Source organism: Ruditapes philippinarum, unplaced genomic scaffold (assembly GCF_026571515.1).
Source record: "Ruditapes philippinarum isolate M1 unplaced genomic scaffold, ASM2657151v2 ctg5891_1_1_1_1, whole genome shotgun sequence".
NCBI classification, from domain to species: Eukaryota; Metazoa; Mollusca; class Bivalvia; order Venerida; family Veneridae; genus Ruditapes; species Ruditapes philippinarum.
Window position 1 is genome coordinate 31,044 of NW_026857647.1, and position 21,742 is coordinate 52,785.

Below are 21,742 nucleotides of genomic sequence, written 5' to 3' on the forward strand. Positions count from 1 at the left end.
AACGTCACGATTATCCAATGAAAAGCGACGTTACAAATGTGCAGTATTATAATATTAGTTATAATTTATGTTTGTTTGTTTGTTTCATTTTATGCCTTTTCCCAACAGTATTTCAGTCATATGGGCGGATAGTTTCCTAACCATCGTTCCTGGAGAGTTACACCAGTACTAGACTACCTTCCTCCGCGCTACACTACCAAAGCATCTCCCGGGGATCGAAACCACGCCAGAGAGGTAACTGGATTAGAAGTCATCGACTCTAACCCCTCGACCACGGAGGCGGTTAAATATTAGTTATAAAGATCGTGGACAGGTTATATGGCCCTATATAAACGGCTATTTGTAAATATAACCCGAGCCGTTAGACGAGGGTTATATTGCAAACAGCCGTTTCTATACGGTCATATAACCTGTCTGAAATATAACAATATAACAAATTTATAATGCAGCAAGCATCTTTTTTTAGAGAAAAGAGTGAGATTTTTTCATAAATTGACAGCAGCCGTGTTTATAAAACTATATAAACGTTACGATTATCAAATGAAAAGCGACGTTACAGGCGTGCAGTATTATAGAGATCTGAGTTTCGTATAACCTGACGGAAAGGGCCGAGTAGTTGCGATTGGGTAAGACACCTCGCAAGTATCTCTCTCTTTCATAGTTTAGTGACAGATGAGCAATTCTTTATTTTAAAATTTTAAAGGCCCATTATGTCTCAGAAATGCTTAAATGTTACTTCCCTAAAACTTTTTTTTTGAAACATTGACATTTAAATTCAATATGTTTGCTTCATTTGCTCTGTTGGCAATTGATATAATAAATAGTGAATTAATATTTTGTATAGAAACCAATTATTACACATTCAGCGCCACTGTCTTTAGTTCGTTCTTAATTAAACATGTAATATGTGCTTAATCCATTATTAAAACTTTACTACATGTACTAAACTCATATTTGACCCTTCAAAAGATTTTTTTTTAATGTGGATTTCTTGGCCTTAAAGGAACTGCACTGAGGTTTAAAAGCATAAAACACGAAATTTAGATTTAATACATAGATACCTGGTGTGCTTAAAAAAGAAAGATGCGCGTACAGATAATTAAGAAATATACTGAGAAATAGATTGAACATTATATTTTTTTTCACTATTCTTAGCCCAGTTTTAGTGAAAAGTTGGATTGTTTTTTACAAAAAGAGTGAATGATCTGAAGTTTTCCACAAAAGTTATTGGCATAGATCTACATAAAATTGAAAATTTGTGCGGAAAAATTATACCCAGTCCTGTCATGTCAAAAAACCTCAGTGAAGTCCCTTTAATGTGCCGTTGTAGAAAAAAGTGACGTAATATTCAATTAACGTCGCCTCGCACACTTACTCATTACAATGCTCACAATATTCTGTACGAGTATAATAAGGACTTAGAAGGATACGCCTTATGTCATGAATAACCTATCAAAATAAAACAAACGAAAAAGTGTTTCTTTTATATAATTGCACATTTATATTTATTGCACTAAAATATAATACAAATCACATATTTATTCGACTGTAAAAAAATACTGTCTCTTATACAAGGTCTGTATAAAATGTTATAGAGATAATTATGTTCATCACATTTGTTTTAAAATAGAAACAAGGAACTTGTCTTTACAGACTATATAAGACAAATGAGCCGCGTCATGACAAAACCAACATAGTGCGTTTGCGACAAGCATGGATCCAGACCAGCCTGCGCATCCGCGCAGTCTGATCAGGATCCATCCTGTTCGCTTACCAACTCTATTACAAGTAGAGAAACTGATAGCGAACAGCATGGATCCTGATCAGGCTGTGCGGATGCGCAGGCTGGTCTGGATCCATGCTGGTCACAAACCCATTATGTTGGTTTTGTCGTGACGCGGCTCAAATATCATCGTCTAATGAGCGTTGAATAAACCAAGTTGATTAATAAATCAATAGAAGAAGAAGAAAAAGTAAACTTATATAAACTGTTATCTTTATCAAACCAAAATAAATCGTCACAAGTTTTGAACGCCTTTAACGTTTGTATGAGAGCAATTCTTGTTTTCTTTTCACAACACATGACGCAAAATGCTGGTCTTTATTCTTTGTATTCTTTACAACGCGATGTTCAAGCATAAATTATATTGCATATTTTTAACAGTATTTAACAAATTTTAAAGCAAATTCAACTAAGTAATGTTCCGTGCACAACTTCCATGCAATTCTGGTGAAATCTGAAATATAGAATAAAAATAAATGCATGTATGTATATATACATACATGTACATGTTTACATAAAAGAGAATGAAACATTGTTTCCTATTTCCTATTATATTTGGTATCTAAAAAATAGTTCTTGATTATTTTAGTAAAATTGGTAGTTTTAGTAACTTGTCACCTGTATGTCTAAGTCTTTACGAAGTGTATTCTATAAGAACATATCACCAAATGTAGCCGGAAATAATCACCTATATAAATGTTGACTTTGAGTTTGACTTATTTAACGAATAAAGGATTGTATGAATAAAGGATTTAATGAATAAAAGATTGTATGAATAAAGGATTTAATGAATAAAGGATTTAACGAATAAATGATTGTATGAATAAAGGATTTAATGAATAAAAGATTGTATGAATAAAGGATTTAATGAATAAAGGATTGTATGAATAAAGGATTTAATGAATAAAAGATTGTATGAATAAAGGATTTAATGAATAAAGGATTTAACGAATAAATGATTGTATGAATAAAGGATTTAATGAATAAAAGATTGTATGAATAAAGGATTTAATGAATAAAAGATTGTATGAATAAAGGATTTAATGAATAAAGGTTTTAACGAATAAATGATTTAACGAATAAAGGAATAAATGAATTATAAAGGATTTAATGAATAAAGGATTGAATGAATAAAGGATTTAACGAATAAAGGATTTTATGAATAAAGGATTTAATGAATGAAGTATTTGATAAAATGAGCTCATTGAACAGCAGAAAACAAAACTTTCTCGTATATACTTACATGAATTATTTGAAGAAAAAGTATGCGAACACGATGCCCATGCCAGCTCCAAGAATAGGCATTGATATTCCAACTCCCGCCATAGGTCCTGAAATAATATGTGAATAATTATTGTCCATCAAACTATGTTGTATTATATTGCATATAAAAGTGAATGGGTAATAAAATATAAATAATTGTAATAACTTTACAACTTTAAACGAAACGCAATCGTCTGACAAAAAAAGATGGCTGATTTTATAAATCACATATAAAACAGACCACATTTAGCAGATATAGCAATGTTAGAGGTCAGTTAGTAAAGTTAGTGGTGGATTAAAGAAGAATGTGGGTGGATTTAAAAAAGGGAAGTCGTGGAAAAGGTAAGTGGTAGATTAAAAAAGTAAGTTGTGGATTAGAAATGTAAGTAGTGGGGAATTTAAAATGTAAGTGGTGGATTTAAAAAGTAAGCGCGTATTCAAAAAGTAAGTGGTGGATTTAGAATGTAAGTGAAACATTTGAAAAGTAAGTGGTAGATTTAAAAAGTAAGTGGTAGATTTAAAAAGTAAGCGGTGAATTTAAAAAGCAAGTGGTGGATTAAAAAAGTAAATGGTGGATTTAAAAAGAAAGTTGTAGATTTAAAAAGTTAGTGGTATATTTGTATTTAAAGTGAGTGGTTGGTATAAAGAGATGAATGTAAAAAAAAATACTTTTAACATGAAAAATATATTGGTAGATACGATAAGTGAGTGAAAAAATGAAGTGAGAAAAATGAAAAAAATCAGTAGTGTATAATTATGGTTAGACAAAGTAAGTAATGAATATGTAAAGTAAGTAGCCTAACTTACCGGCACCGTAACCTGCTTGGTTTTGATTCTGTACCGTGGTTGTCACATTCGTATATGTGATCTCTATAATACTGTTAGACTTAGCTATCAGTGGCTTTACCTATAATATACAAATATATTATACTATAAAATCAAAGCACTGAAGGCGCTGAATTTGTTTGGGTCTTTTAATGCAAGAAAGGTGAAAGTTGTGAATGATTATAAACCAATTTGTTTTTGTATAGTGCCAGCAATGCTGTTTCCAGTGTTAGTTATAACTGTAGTAAATTGACTATTTATAAGGCTAATTGCAACACTGATATTCAATTCAATGTTTATTTGGCTTAAACAATTAAAAAAAACACAGCAACTTGAGTTGCCTTAACTGGGATTTGAACCACAGACCTCTCGCTTCCTAAACGAGCGTGTAACCCCTGGACCACTGGGAGGTTATAAAGCAAACCACATTATTCTAAATTAAAGTTTGAAATCCTTATTAATTTCGAGATATTTGATATCTTTTACGATAAACCTGTTATTTAACACTGATGTATATAGTCATGGAGCTTAATATAAGCATGTATATCTGTGAAATAATTCTCACATGAATATAATATTTCACTACTCTTTGTGTAATACGTCTGGATTATCGGATGCTTAATTTATAGGACCGTTACTTATGGTAGAAATTGATTATCGATCGTCGACTGCCTAAATTCGTCTCTGTCCTATAGTCAACTTTATTTTTTCAGAAAGTCTTAATAACAAATGTTCATTTAGGCAATCCCAATAATCCAAAGCTTTACGGAAATAGCCGAGCAATTTTCATTGATTAAAATGATATTAATCCGCGAAACAAAATTATTTGAATATATTACCGGTAATTTGCAGAAAAGTTAAAGAATTACATAATGTTAGAAATCTTCGCCCAATCAGGAACTATTTTTTCTTCCCAGAGAAGGTTTGAAAATTAATGCGTCTGTCATTTGTCAATCTTTACACAGTGATCTCCCCTTAATTGTTCGGCGTTAGTGTACTTATAAAGGGTTATTCTTATAAACGTAACCGCTTCGAGCAGTTCCTGACGGACTACTTGCGGATTTTGCAAATAAGCATATCAGGGTCTGAAATTTCGCTACCATTATTTGTTGGGTCTGACGACCCAAACAAATAAAAACTAAACTTAGACTTAGCTTTTATAATGTAGAGATCTGCTATAAACTTTTATAAAGAATTTCTATAAATTCAAATAAACATATTTGAAATTTCATTGGACGGACAAAACAGCTAATCGTATCTCACGTTTGTAAAAGCAGCGCCACCTAGTGTCACGATGAATTGGTTACTTTGTATTGTACTAGCTAGGGTGTTGGCAGCAAATTCAAGAGGAACCTCTTTATAGCTCGTCGCCTTTTTCACATCACCTATGCTCGGAGCAACGTCTAATAATTCAAAAGTTACCACGATATCACCTGCTACAAAAACCTGAAATAAGTACGCAAATCAATAAAGTTATGAAAGTTAAAATATGATCGCAAACAGTAATTTATCATTAATTTTATTGTTATACATGCGCATGTATATTTGTAACCCCTGACCCTGATAGGTTGTGAAAGACTATACCGGTAATTCATATAATCAATTTAAACAATTAATACAAAAAGAATGCACTGCTTTAAACAACATTGCCAATTTCAATTTATTGCGCTCAGATCATGCCAACTTGACAACATGAGGTGTATACAACATGCCACAATGCAAATAGAGCCTGATGATTCCTACTTGGGATATTTTTCGGCAAAAAGGCCTCACCGACACTCGTGGTATGATGCCCTAAAGTGACTTCAGATCACTCAGTCAATCTTACACATTGTCTCATCAAAAACAGCATTAACGCCTTCATGCTAATTTTATACACAGTCACACGCATTCAATAGATAGATACGTCAATGTTCTGCATTTTTAAACTTTTTTTTGGTAAAAATTAGATGCATTTTACAAAACAAAAATGTAATAATTGTTTTACATTTTAATTCACAATCTACATATAAATATAAAATCAATGTTTTGTTAACTGTAGATTTGCTTCACGAATGGCGAGCTCATATTTAACGAATGTAAAGTTACCTGTAGATTTGCTAAACGAATTGAGAGCTCATATTTAACGTGTGTAAAAGTTACCTGTAGATTTGCTACACGAATTGAGAGCTCATATCTAACGTAATTATGTAAAAGTTACCTGTAGATTTGCTCCACGAATTGAGAGCTCATATTTAACGTGTGTAAAAGTTACCTGTAGATTTGCTACACGAATTGAGAGCTCATATCTAACGTAATTATGTAAAAGTTACCTGTAGATTTGCTCCACGAATTGAGAGCTCATATTTCACGTATGTAAAAGTTACCTGTAGATTTGCTCCACGAATTGAGAGCTCATATTTAACGTGTGTAAAAGTTACCTGTAGATTTGCTACACGAATTGAGAGATTATATTTAACGTATGTAAAAGTTATCTGTAGATTTGCTCCACGAATTGAGAGCTCATATTTCACGTGTGTAAAAGTTACCTGTAGATTTGCTACACGAATTGAGAGCTTATATTTAACGTATGTAAAAGTTACCTGTAGATTTGCTCCACGAATTGAGAGCTCATATTTAACGTATGTAAAAGTTACCTGTAGATTTGCTACACGAATTGCGGGCTCATATTTCACCTGTAGATTTGCTACACGAATTGAGAGCTTATATTTAACGTATGTAAAAGTTACCTGTAGATTTGCTCCACGAATTAAGAGCTCATATCTAACGTATGTAAAAGTTACCTGTAGATTTGCTACACGAATTGAAAGCTCATATTTCACGTGTGTAAAAGTTACCTGTAGATTTGCTACACGAATTGAGAGCTCATATCTAACGTATGTAAAGGTTACCTGTAGATTTGCTCCACGTATTGAGAGCTCATATCTAACGTATGTAAAAGTTAACTGTAGATTTGCTACACGAATTGAGAGCTCATATTTCACGTATGTAAAAGTTACCTGTAGATTTGCTACACGAATTGAGAGCTCATATTTAACGTATGTAAAAGTTACCAGTAGATTTGCTACACGAATTGAGAGCTCATATTTCACGTATGTAAAAGTTACCTGTACATTTGCTACACGAATTGCGGGCTCATATTTAACGTGTCTAAAAGTTACCTGTAGATTTGCTACACGAATTGGAGTGAGGCCTGTTGCCGACATGATAGCTTGAAGAATATAATACTTGAACTGTTCCATACTAGTACTGATCTTCGCCTTCACAACGTCTGTCACTGAAACATTAAAACCAGTCTGTTAGAAATATATTTCAGTGAACATTCAAACAAGTCTGTTTTACATGGAGCAAATGCTAAGACTTGCGGATATTTCACATATTACTAAAACATACCGTCAAAGAGTGATATATCTACATTCAGAAATTGTTTATCTTATAGTATTATTCACTGATTTCGGGATCATGGAGTTCTAAACGTTTTGCATAAAGCATTGAATATTGTTTAAACCGGTACTTGGATGGGCGCGGTGCTAGGTGGCTTCGGGGATGCCTCGTGTTCCATTATCTCTCGTCAAAAGAAAACCAATAAAAGCAAGCCCATGTACGGTGTCCTATTTCGTCCACTAAATTTCGCTAGTAACACGCGATAATTATCGCCTGTATAGGGCAAAATTTAGTACTTAATTTCGCATGTATTAAATTTCGCTGGTCTCTCAAGCGATAATTTACCCCCTTTTCTATAGACCATAGACACTCATATGCTAGCGAAATTTAATATTTTCGCGTCGATAATTACCGCCTTAGTTTTCGTATGTTGTGCGTTCTTCATACAATAATTATCGCATTGAAGAGTACTAATTATCGCATGAGAGACAAGCGAATAAAGGACACCGTACTTGTGACTTTTTTATTTTATATTTTGAATATATGAGAGTAAACCCCCTCCCCCGTTTGAGTTACCTGTCAATGAGAACTGGAACTTTCGTCGTTGTCCAAACTGATAACATCCACTGATGTCAAATTTGAGTAAATCTGGTTTAGTTTTCTTAAAGTTATAGAGATTATATTGATAATATTGCCCGCTCTGAAATGGAAAAAAAGAGCATTTACTTCAATTATCATTATTTCTACGCTGAAATAAAAAGAGAATGTTTGTCAATGATAATAATGTCAACATTTAAACAAAATATATATTTCAAATATCTCTTTGGACAATTTTAATTCTGTACAAAGAATATCTATACAATGGCACATTGTACACCCTCAAACAAAATGCTAGGCTGCCAGGCTGCTGGACTGCCAACTCCGGGCTCCTAGGCTGCCAACTTCAGGCTGCTAGGCTGCCAACTTCACAAACATCAAACAAACGAGAGTTGAGAGTGTAACCATGGAGTGGCAGCTTGGCCGAGTTGTTAACGCTTTGGACTAGTAATCTAAGGATTTCTGACCGCGTGGGTTATAACGCTGTCAGGAGCAAGCCATAAGAAACTTCACACTTATTGCTCAGTACTGGTTGGTTCCAGGAACGGATTCGAGAGTGTTTCAATAAGCCTATAACTTCAAGCACAATCGAACTAAAATAAATTTGTATAAACTAAACAAATGAGAACATAAATTGTCTTTAATGACAGTGTGGGTTCTGGAATAAAGCATACACATATTAGTATAACAATTTATTTTTCGTTAATAATGATATTTTGTATACGATAATAATGCATTGATACCTAGGTCGTTTACGGGACATAGGATACGGTGTATAGCGAGAGTGCGTGACAAGTATATCATTCGTCCTTTGTTTATAGTTTATACAAATTTACTTTTGTTCGATTGTGCTGGAAGCTATTAGCTTATTGAAACACCCCTGAAACCGTTCCTGGAACCGACCAGTACTAAGCAATGAGTGTAAAATTTCTTGCACAAGGACCACAACAGCTTGCCTCTGACGGGCTCTGAACCCACGCGGCTAGCAATCTTTAGATTACTAGTCAGAAGCGTTTACCACTGGCCACGCCTCCACTCTTTATGTAAAACTTTGTTAGTTTTCTTCCGCTTTCATATCACTACACATGCCAAACTTGCAATGTATGGCATTTTTCAACCCGTCTGTCCCTGCAGAATGGGGATCTTTTTTCCGCTAAGTATATGACGTTAATTATTTTGGCTGACTTGTACCATTCGTGTTTTCACCTCGCCAAAAGTCGAGAATTAACAAGTAACAATGAAGGGGGTGCGTCCCCACTTTTAGCGTGTTTTCGCTCCGGGCTCCCGCCATTTTAACTTGTTAATTCTCGACTTTTCGCTTGGCGGGGTCGCGGGGCGAAAACACGAATGGCAGAAATCAGCCACCATATTCAATATCATTAAATTAAACAATTTAAAAGTATAAATGAGAAGAACTTACGAGTGGAAACGAGATCCTCATTTGTATAGGTATGTTTCCAGATTCTGGCCCAGCATTCACTTCAGTCCATTGTGTCTAAAACATCATACAAGACAAGACAAGTTTATTATTCAATTCCTTTGGCTGAAAAGCTCATGAGTACAAGCAAAGCATAATATCATGGCAGAAAGTGATATGTAAGTGAATATACTGAACAGAGTGTAAAGCATGTGTCAAGTGCGAAAATTATAACATGAAAGCTATTTCTCTTCTTTTAATAGGTAAAATTTTATTTATTAGTGTATTCAACATCTATAATTTCGCGTCATCATTTTTTCACGGTTATGGCATATTTCCTTGTGACCTACTATAAGAATTGGCCAAAAACTGACATATTATAGTCACACACCTAAATTTTACTAAGTTTTTGTGCAAAGTAGTAAAAATTTGTAGATTTTAACGTAAAGCATTACAAGATTTAAATGATTTCGGCAAAACGCCACAATAGTCCAATAAAATGTGTGCATACGTCTGAAACAATCATGTTCTTATTAACGTTCTTGTTTGTTGAAAAAATTACTTGTGAGTTAAAAAGTTAAGTTTTAGTATCTTAAATTGAGCAATATAACATATAGTAGTTTTAACTGCATAAAACATACATGAAACAAGAAGCATCTTTAAAAAGATACTCGGCCGAAGTCAAACTTGTTAACTTGCATAGGATAAGCTACTACTTACCATGCTAACCGCAAACAGAACATTTTATTCGTCCTCAATATTTCTATTTCAGTTCATTTTTACCCGCAATATTTTTCCCCATTAATTGTCATCTTAGATTTAAACACTATTACTTACATTATTTGATTTTAACCAAAATGGAATTTGATTTAAATAGGAATTAAAAATAAAACAAAGAGTTATTAGATACTGTACACTAATTCCACGGAGAATTTTGCAACTGTAAATTAGTCGAAAGTTCGTTTCAATCGTCTTATGCCCGGTTCGAGAAGAGAATATAATGACCAGAACAGCTTAGAAGAGAAATCCAATCAAACGCAAAAGTATCAAAAAGGCGATCTGTCATATTTAATTTCATATATTTATTGAAGAGCTGTTAGAAACATCTATAAATTATAATTATTGTGTTTTTTTATTTATTCTGACTTATATCTTTTTCCAACACGTCTTGCCATCGCGCAATCGAACAGACCTCTACCTATAACGGAAGCTCTTCTAAAGTATCAATCGAACGGACTATTAGTGTTAAAATGACCAATGAAAATTCTGCCTATATTCATTCCTTTACTGTTAATTTTAGCGGAAGTCAAGGTGATATCTGACGGCCTTCGACCGAAAAATGTAACACTAATAATCGCGATTTAAATGATAACAAACTGTTTTCAAAATGGCAGATCTATGATCCATATCTTAACCATTAAATCTGATTTTGAATATGTTGTTGTTTTCTTGTGTCATACAGGAGAAAATATCTAACTGTTACATCTTATGATATGTTTTGTATAGTAAGACTTAGTTCATTATTTGTTTTTCTTCTTGTTTTAAAGCGTTAAGTTCCGTGTAATAAGAGGAGCACAGTATATTAGGTTTATACTCGGTTCCTATGATATCAAGGGTTCTATGATATCAATGCATTTAAATTTTCTGTGACTGCTAGTAAAAGCAACACCTGATGATGCTAATATTTGTAAAACTTGCACACTAGATTCATTTTCACCTGCCAATGAATTTAATTTGGTGAATAATGAATGTTTTTGTGGCAAGAAAACTATTTTATAAAACCTTCATATTTGACTACCATTTTCCTTAATGGTTTCTACACAGTCAATTAAAATATGTTATAAACACATATACTGACATATAGTCTGTTCATATAGTTTTAATTTTATAGCAAGTTAGCTGTTGGAAGTTTTTCACAACTTAACTTGAAAGTTTTGACCCATCTATCCTTCCATACTTGCTTTTTTAGGGGATTACCTTGATACCGTAGTAACCTCCTCTGAAATTACCCAAAATGGCAGACATTGAAAATATTCTAAAAAATGTCATTTTTGTTGGTTCTTTTGAAATAATTTTTTGACAAACAGTTCTTGAAATTGTTCAATTATAAGATAGAAAAAAATCTCATTCATTTATGATATTTATATTTAAATATTTTCTGATAAACGTTAAGTACCGTGATATCATAGAACCCCGGGCTATACATTATTTTATCCAAGAACATACATTATACAAGATACATTTGTATACATTTATATGTTTTCATATATACGCTGTAGTAAAGGATAAAAATCAGAATTGATTTAATAAATCGGCAAATGCAATTCCATTTTAATGAATGAATGAACGAACGAACGAACGAACGAACGAACGAATGAACGAACAAACGAACGAATAAATGAATGAAGTATTGGCTGAAAATTGATAATGGAAATAACAACAATAAAGGAGTGAGGAAAAATGCTAAGAACGTAGGTACGTTGCTCAACTGAAGCCAGTTTGAAGGCTAAGATAATCTAAAAAGAACATAAAATAATTTTAATATAATAGGTTATTTTTTATCACTCGATGATATTTTTTAGCCAATTTACTTAATAGAGACGATGTTTCGAGCATTTTGAACTAATTGATTTGCCTCAGCCACCAGTATATAGACATACCGGGACGCACACCCATGCAGTCGGACCAGGCTCGATACTGTTGGTGGCTCATTTTTTTTTATTCAAAACATGGAGCTAAATATAAGATATATAGAGACTAGCGGGAAAGCCCGATTATCACCGAAGCGCGCAAAGGATTGTGGGTCTGAATCGGACTCTCGTCTATTTTCGGAGTTTCCTATCCGTTGTTTATATATCTGTGTTCAAATTGAATGTTTAAAATTCAAAGCAGGACAAACGCACTACACCTATACAGCTAACCCTCAGTTATACTAGCTAACCCTCAGTTACTCACCGTAGCGAAGTACCATTCCCACGTGGAGTTGGTCGGGTATGTAAATGGATAATCTGTTCTCTGTGCAACCCATGTGTCACAGTCCACACCACGGTTATTTTTCTAAACATACAACAGAATGATATAAAATAAAAATGTTACACATTATAGCATAAAAGATTTTAATGTGTATATGATGTACTACATTATTCATTGTGTATTTATTGGTTCAAACATGTTTTAAAGCAGCATGCCTCCAGATTCATGCAAATTTTCGTGATTTTTCTTAAAAATGTATTTGAAAGATAAAATATTGTGAAGTAAACAAAGAAAAAATAATTTTCTAATGGCAAACGGCACTTGCAATCCTCGTAAATTACCAAAAAGAGGTCAAAATAAGCAAAAGTAGCCCTTACTTCATTAGTGACGCAGAGAAATATGGTGATAATTTCTGCAAAGTCGGTCCTTAATCGCACATAACATGTAAATCATTACTCGAATCTTGAATAATTTTACTTCTCATAAAATCCTAGTACATTTTTTTTCAAGTTTAATTTTGTTGATATTGCTAAGTTCATCTGGAGGCATGCGGCTTTAAGTCGATGGTCAATAAAGACAGCTTGCTCCAGCACCTTATTGGACATACATGGACTCTCCAGTCCAATTCTTCAAAACAATCATCACTTGATGCTTGCTGGCGAAGTGAGATCTCCAGCAGGTCGACAGGCATATTAATTTGTATTTCATCAACCAGACCAGACGAAAACTAAACCTACTTATTGCATTTTTTTATGTTTTCCGTGCCTTAAACCTATTTTATTGTTTAACTCAACAGCTAGATTAAGATATATAGTAAATTGTTATTGTAAAGGGTTATTTGATTTTATAACCATTTACTTATCTTTGCGGAATGAGGCGGGCCCCGACTATGTCGAGAAGGCCCATTACGCTATGTTATCACCATTACCTTATCTATAAGGCCATTACGTTATCTAGGCTGGACTCAGACGCCCATAAAAGGCTAATTGCAATGCACAAAGTAATGGAATGACCCCAATTGCTTTGTATTTGCCAATATTATACGAATATGCATTTACTTTATCAGTTATTTCAATCAAAGGGAAGCAACTGGTAACTTCGTGATTAAGAGAAGGGAGACAACCTCACTAAAAACACTCAAGAAAGCATGAGGTAACACGTTATGATTTAAGTAAACTGTTAGTGCCACTCGTCAATTATAAAATTAGTAAGATTATGAACGCATAAAGAAAGGTTAGTTCCAGATCAACAACAATGGTCAGTTGATATTTTGATATAGATAATTAAATAACATTTTAGTTTAAACAAGGCAAACGAAATCATGCTGTTAAATATTTTGTTCAATAAATGAGCCGCGTCACGACAAAACCAACATCATGGGTTTGCGACCATCCGCGCAGTCTGATTAGGATCCATGCTGTTCACTTACCATCTCTATTACAAGTAGAGAAACTGATAGCGGACAGCATCTAGATCCATGCTGGTCGCAAATCCATTATGTTGGTTTTGTCATGGCGCGGCTCAAATATACTCACCACTCCTTCGTATGAGGCACTTTTCACGTCGAAATAGAAAAACTCTCTAGAATTACGTATCCTTACTGTGTTTGGACCGCTAGACCGGTCGTCAAAGTCTGAACCTTCGATAGGGCGGTAACTACAGTTACCACGTGCCCGGTCTGTGACGTAAGCAACTCCTACGCAAAAAATATATGATTTCTTCTTTAGGCATAGATACTTTAAATATTTAAATACATGATGTTTAAACTTACATATCAGGGTAAAAGCTTAGTTCCTTGTTCCTTGTTCTTACGGAAAGAGTAAATATGTATATGTAAATAGCTCTTAAAGTTCACTTGCCAAGGCCAGTATATAATCACTTTTGCACGATAAAGTAACGTTTAAAGCGGTCTTCAGCTTTTTAGTGCATAATAACTATAATTTGATATAAAAAAATGATAGATACCTGTATGAAAATCGTGTATTTCTATGAGATCGTTTAGACCGTATGGTGAGCTATCACCTGTCTGGGGAATGTATTCATACATTACAAGCTTCTGTGAGTAGAAAAATGTCTCCTGAAAATTGTATTTAAAGAAAAAGATGTGTTTGAAAAAGAATGTCAATTTTAAATGAAAATTTATTCAAATAAATAATGCTGTCAAGTGATATATCTTGTCAAGTCTAATAACTGATACTGTGCTATTACCGAACCGATACTGCGATATTACCGAACTGATACTATAATATATCAGAACTGATACTATAATATATCAGAACTGATACTATGATATATCAGAACTGATACTATGATATTACCGAACAGATGCTATGATATTACAGAACTGATGCTATGTTAACACCGAACAGATACTATGTTAACACCAAACTGATACTATGATATAACCGAACTGATTCTATAATATTACCGAACAGATACTATGATATTACGGAACTGATACTATGTTAACACCGAACTGATAGTATGTTAACACCGAACTGATATTATAATATTACGGAACTGATTCTATTATATTACCGAACAGATACTAGACTATTACGGAACTGATACTATGATATTACCGAACTGATACTGTGTTAACACCGAACTGATACTATGTTAACACCGAACTAATATTATAATATTACGGAACTGATTCTATTATATTACCGAACTGATACTATGATATTGCCGAACACACTGATACTATGTTAACACCGAACTGATACTATTATATTACCGAACTGATATTATAATATTACCGAACTGATACTATTATATTACCGAACTGATACTATAATATTACGGAACTGATACTATGATATTACCGAACTGATACTATGATATTACCGAACTGATACTATGATATTACCGAACTGATACTATGATATTGCCGAACACACCGATACTATGATTTTACCGATCTATGCACACACATCAGTTTAAAACTTTATTCAGAAATTTATTTTATGTAGACTTGTGATTTGAAGTATGAAAAAAAGACACATTGAGATACTATCTTGTTAATGTATGCATATTTAAATTTTATATTCTTATCCTGTAGTATATGCAACTTATATTGTGATAACTGAGGTACATACAAGGTATGCAGATATTAGAGGTGTTCTGCCTTCTTCGTGTATATAGAAAACGCAATAGCGGTGGCTTACCTTCATAAAAGAAAGCCTAAGATTTACAGTGTCGAGTATTTCCGTTGTGAAGGAGAAAGCGTCGTTAGGGACAACAGGAAATTGACGCACCATCTTCCGGCCTGGACACTGCACACCAGCTGGTGTCTAAAATTACAATTATTTTACATTTAATCGAAATGTGTCTAAACTTACCCGTGCTTTTAAATTTACGGTCACACGTATTTTGTTATATTTTCATGCATGTTGCTCAAGCGTGAGAAATGTTATATTTTATCACTACAAGAAGATTTGTTATATTTCATCACTTCAAAAATGAGATATGTTTTATATCATCACTACAAGAATATGAGATATGTTTTATATCATCACTACAAGATTGAGATATGTTTTATATCATCACTACAAGAATATGAGATATGTTTTATATCATCACTACAAGAATGAGATATGTTTTATATCATCAAACAAGAAAGTGAAATGCTAAATAGTATCACTAAAAATTGAGATATGTAATATTATATCACTATAAGAATCTGTTATTCATACTGTGCAATTAATTAAGATATTGTTATTAAAATAATGTTAAAATGAGCGAGCCACTCATTCAATGTAGACCGAGAAACTTACCTCAAAAACACTGTTCTCATCTGAGCTTAAATATGGCCGGAAATCAAAGAAGTTATAATAGTGCTCGAATAAATGTTTGCCTTCCGGATGACTCTTGGTTACTTTGTAAGATATTCCTTTCACGTGCGCCATGACTGGTACTCGGACCCCAACAGCGGAGTTCCACGAGTTTTGTGCTGGTAATAAGACGAGAATTGATTAACTTAAGATATTTGAGCCGCGTCACGACAAAACCAACATAATGGGCTTGCGACCAGCATGGGTCCAGACCAGCCTGCGCATCCGCGCAGTCTGATCAGGATCCATGCTGTTGGCTATCAGTTTCTCTACTTGTTATAAGGTTTGTAAGCGAACAGCATGGAAACTGATCAATCTGCGCGGATACGCAGGCTGGTCTGGATCCATGCTGGTCGAAAACCCACTGTGTTGGTTTTGTCGTGACGCAGCTCATTTACCTTTGTTTCATACACAGTCATTATAACATAATTTAGTACTAAAGTTTTCAAGTAGCAGACGGATATTTTGTATTTAAGTAATTCATACGCTAAAGTAAAAAAAAAATCTTGCCTTGTAGTAATGACTCAAAACCGTAATATTCTATCACGTTAACATACATACAAATTTATAAAAACACACATATATTATGTAGACGTTATTCATCTATTATGAACAAATGACGTAAAAAGTTCACTAATTGTTATCATTAAAAACATATATTAAGACAAGACTTTAAACCAGGAAACGTCTTGAATAAAAAAGAAAAAATATAGTTAAAGTACGCAGGGGACAACCTTACAGTATCGTACATATCTAAGGTTATATGGACAACCTTACAGTATCGTACATATCTACGGTTATATGGACAACCTTACAGTATCGTACATATCTACGGTTATATGGACAACCTTACAGTATCGTACATATCTACGGTTATATGGACAACCTTACAGTATCCTACTTATCTACGGTTATATGGACAACCTTACAGTATCTGACATATCTACGGTTATATGGACAACCTTACAGTATCGTACATATCTACGGTTATATGGACAACTTTACAGTATCGTACATATCTACCGTTATATGGACAACCTTACAGTATCGTACATATCTACGGTTATATGGACAACCTTACAGTACAGTACACATCTACGGTTATATGGACAACCTTACAGTATTGTACATATCTACGGTTATATGGACAACTTTACAGTATCGTACATATCTACCGTTATATGGACAACCTTACAGTATCGTACATATCTACGGTTATATGGACAACCTTACAGTACAGTACACATCTACGGTTATATGGACAACCTTACAGTATTGTACACATCTAAGTTTTGGGGACGAACCTACCAGTAAAGTGCATGGCTGCGGTCATAAGAGAGAAAAAACGCTTTACTGTAAAGTAACGTTATAATAAAATACATAAATGAAAGTCAGGAATTATAAGAAGAAAATCTTACCAGTAAAATACCAGTCTACTATCATAGTGGCATCAAAATGATCCCAGTACTGGCATGATCTCCACCAGTCAACCTGGATGTCTCGAACAACTGTCCGTCCCATGTATACCTGAACAAAAAAATATATAAAACCAAACAATAAGCATGCATATCGTATATGTTTAGTAAGGATATTACTGTATTAACGAATAATTGCCGCGTTAAATCAACACTAACATCATGCGCATGTGCATACCTTACTTCTTAAGAACAACTAAACTTATCAACTCTATATCTAACATTTCGGGCAAGAATAGAGCATGACTCTATGCATGAATAAATTATCTCAGTTCCCTATATCTAACATCATAGGTAAGTATAGAACTTGACTTTATGTATGAATAAATTATCTCAGTTCCCTATATCTAACATCATAGGTAAGTATAGAACTTGACTTTATGTGTGAATAAATTATCTCAGTTCCCTATATCTAACATCATAGGTAAGTATAGAACTTGACTTTATGTATGAATAAATTATCTCAGTTCCCTATATCTAACATCATAGGTTAGTATAGAGCTTGACTTTATGTATGAATAAATTATCTCAGTTCCTTATATCTAACATTATTGTCAAGTATATATAGAACCTGACTCTATGTGTGAATAAATTATCTCAGTTCCCTATATCTAACATCATAGGCATGTTTAGGCGTTTCCTGCATTGTATGACGTATAAATTTGTTACCTCATTTATTCCTTGTCCCCCGAAATGTAGAGCTCCCGCCGCACTGAAGATATGTCCTTCACCACCAGGTGCGTTTTTGTTATAACCAAATAAAAATCTTTGTTCGGAATTCTGCATGCTTTGTACAAAGCATCGGCCAGGCATTGTATCTATGCACGTGAAAATCGAGAGATATTATTTTTTACTGAACTATTATAATTTAAAAAATATCACACAATGTACGTCGTCATGTCAGTAGTAACACGTTATGTCAGTAGTCACACGTCATGTCAATAGTCACACTTTATGTCAGTAGTCACATGTTATGTCAGTAGGCACACGTGATGTCAGTAGCCCCACGTTATGTCAGTAGCCAAATTTTATGTCTTTATTCACACGTTATGTGTGTAGTCACATGTTATGTCTGTAGTCACATGTTATGTCTGTGGTCACACGTTATGTTAGTAGCCACATGTTTTTCAATAGTCACGTCTTTGTCAGTAGTCCCACGTCATGTCTGTAGTCACACGTTATGTCAGTAGAAACACGTTATGTCTGTTGTCACACGTCATGTCAGTAGCCATATGTTAGACTGTAGACCCACGCTATGTCTGGAGCCCCAAGTTATACATGTAGCCCCACATGATGTCAGTTATCACACATGATGTCCGTAGTCACTCTTTATGTCTCTAGCCACACGTCATTTCAGTAGTCACACGTTATGTCAGTAGTAACACGTAAGATTTCAAGTCATGTCAGAAGCCACACGTTATGTCTGTATCCCCACGTTATGTCAGTAGCCCCACGTTATGTCAGTAGCCACACGTTATGTCCGTAGCCCAATGTTATATTTGTAGCCTAACGGTAAATCAGTAGCCACACGTCATGTCAGTAGCCAGAAATCTTATCAGTAGTCACATTATCATGAAGATATTGCACGTCATATCAGTAGTCACACGTAATATGTCACGTCATGTCAGTAGTCATACATCATGCCAGTAGACACCCGTCACGTGTCAAGTCATGTCAGTAGATAAGCATATAAGTTGTAACACTAGTTAAACTTGTTTGATAACGTTTGAATAAACTGAGAATATCGTTCTGAAATAGAACACTATTTCTTACAAAAATCTTTCACTTATCGAATCGGGAATTTGAAATAAACAATATATTAATTAATTAATCAATTAATTAATCATTTAAGAGGAAGTGACTCACCAGGTGCGTCAGGATAAAATCCTATAAACTCGTTGGTTCCATAATTAAACCAAGCATTCAGCCGAAAACTTTCGTCCGTCTGACTCAAATACCCACGATTGTTGACGTCATCAAAATACTCGTGGACGAGCTCTGTTTTATTCATATTCTTGAACACTATTTCAACCCTGGTATGGAATTGGTTAGTTATGTTTGGTCGTTTAACTACCGGCGCTGAAACAGTATATTTTCATAATATAAATATTATTGCGCGATGAATAACATTCATAAATGTCATCGTTTTCACTTACACGGGGCCAATTGCAACGATTAAAGTCCATGCGCGCAAGAATCTAGTTCGGTGCCATTTAATTAATTTAGAATAAGTGTACAAAATAATCAATTTTGGCCATTGGTGGAAATACTGTAAACATTTTTTTTCTGTTTCCCACTAAGGTGATGATTCTTTAAATATACAATCAGTATTTGAGCCGCGTCACGACAACACAAACATAGTGCGTTTGCGACCAGCATGGATCCAGACCAGCCTGCGCATCTGCGCAGTCTGATCAGGAGCCATGCTGTTCGCTTACCAACTCTATTACAAGTAGAGAAACTGATAGCGAACAGCATGGATCCTGATCAGACTGCGCGGATGCGCAAGCTGGTCTGGATCCATGCTGGTCGCAAACGCATTAAGTTGGTTTTGTTGTGATGCGGCTCAAATTTTTACTTCTTTAGAAAGGGAAAACATAAATTTTATCATGTTTAAATTATGTTTTCAGAGAAATCTTAGATGTTTCTAACCTGAAAAAATAGCGATACATGTAAAATAAATTGACATAAAATTAGAAAAATGTAAACACAGTAGTCTTTTGACTTCCATACCAAAATACTAATTCACTATAACTGCACTTATTGCCTACAGGCAACAGATAAAAAAGATGATTTAGGTAATTGGCCAATGAGTTACTTTTTGGATACTTTTATGAGGACAACCAAAATTAAAAAGCTTTTGAGAAATGTAAATAAAAGCATTTTTGAGGCATAACGGGCCTTTAATTTAAATCTATAATTTGATTTTAACTCAGAAATCAATACCACTTTTCGGCTTGAGAAGTAAAAAACATGTGTTTACTTAAGTTTTAACAATGGATTTAAATAAAACATATTAAATGCTATCATCGGAAGTATGCAGTGTAGAATATGTAAAAATGAGGTCATTTAAAGAGAACAAGAAAAAAAAACATTTTTGGCTAAATGGGCCTTTAACTAAAAGACTTCTCTAAACATGCAAGGATTTATTTACAAAATCTTCTGACATTTTCAAAGTTATAAGTATGATTGTAACAAAAGATAAAAAAGGAATTTAACAGAAAATAGGGCATTTTTAGGAATTCCCTTTCAATTTTTCATTTCTTCTTTTTTTTTCTTTTTTTTTTTTAGAAATTATAGCCAAACTTAAAAAAGTGATTTTTTTAGGAATTTTAAGGACGCTGGACATCCTCAATATATACATTTACGAGGGCACAACATGTATTAACGGAAAGATTTATGTGACCACGGCCCGTTGTTGCACACTTTTTAAAAAAAGTTAGTTACTCGGTATGAAGTTATAACACATAAACCCTATATCATGATCTTTTTAATGATACATTTTTCTATATTTCAAGTCACAACAAGAATCTCGTCAATTGTTTGAAATATTTAATCAGTAAACAAACTATACGGTTCAACAAGTATAGAAAACATTCATGTATATATACGGTTATCTTATCACCAAATATTATCCCCAATGATAACGCTACATTGTAACCGTCTAAATCATACATTTTCATCCACATTATATGTGTATAACGAAAAGTTATCTATAAACACGCAGCGGGAAATTCTTTTCTTTTTTCTATTCTTTTTTTAAAACGTTTGCTCACTTTCTAGGAGTATAAAAACTAAAATTTATATACCTTAAGTTATCGTGTGTGCAAACTACGTCACTCTAATATAATTATGCGTAAATCACCATTAATGAGAAACTGTTCACTTTACGTTTTTATCCAATTAAGATGAGACCACTCAAAGATCATCTTTGATTATTATGTTTTTATTTATTAAAAAATAATATTGAATACATTATGAGTAGAACATTATTTCCCTATATTGTCTATACATAACTCTAACAATCCTGGTACTTAAATGTTGCCTGATTGAATAGATAAAAATAAAAATTGAATAAAATAAAATTGAATAAAAATTGAATAAAAATCACCAATGACAATGGTTATACCATAAGCATAATTCTGACATAACTAGTAGATGACAGCAGATGGCAGTGGAATCCATTATT

General features: G+C 33.6%; 1 protein-coding gene across 1 annotated transcript; it reads right to left on the reverse strand.

Moving 5' to 3' along the window:
* Positions 1-1,477: 1,477 nt before the first annotated feature.
* Positions 1,478-19,627, reverse strand: LOC132750497 (uncharacterized). The gene is made up of 15 exons (XM_060740495.1): positions 19,420-19,627; positions 18,223-18,371; positions 17,497-17,605; positions 16,022-16,197; positions 15,413-15,538; positions 14,208-14,319; positions 13,778-13,938; positions 12,225-12,326; positions 9,273-9,347; positions 7,832-7,955; positions 7,033-7,148; positions 5,135-5,317; positions 3,854-3,953; positions 3,027-3,114; positions 1,478-2,237 (listed from the first exon to the last, which is right to left on the reverse strand). The coding sequence occupies exons 1-14, from the start codon at positions 19,562-19,564 to the stop codon at positions 3,032-3,034; spliced, it is 1,761 nt and encodes a 586-aa protein (XP_060596478.1). The 5' UTR covers positions 19,565-19,627; the 3' UTR covers positions 1,478-2,237; positions 3,027-3,031.
* Positions 19,628-21,742: the final 2,115 nt, after the last annotated feature.

Bases quoted from the DNA above. Each gene is read 5' to 3' on its own strand.
- LOC132750497 (XM_060740495.1), bottom strand. From the start codon at position 19,564: ATGAATAAAACAGAGCTCGTCCACGAGTATTTTGATGACGTCAACAAT. The intron at 16,198-17,496 runs GTAAGATTTTCT...TCTTATTACCAG, and splicing joins AGTAGACTGGTATTTTACTG to CACAAAACTCGTGGAACTCC. The intron at 15,539-16,021 runs GTAAGTTTCTCG...TTGTAATTTTAG, and splicing joins ATGAGAACAGTGTTTTTGAG to ACACCAGCTGGTGTGCAGTG.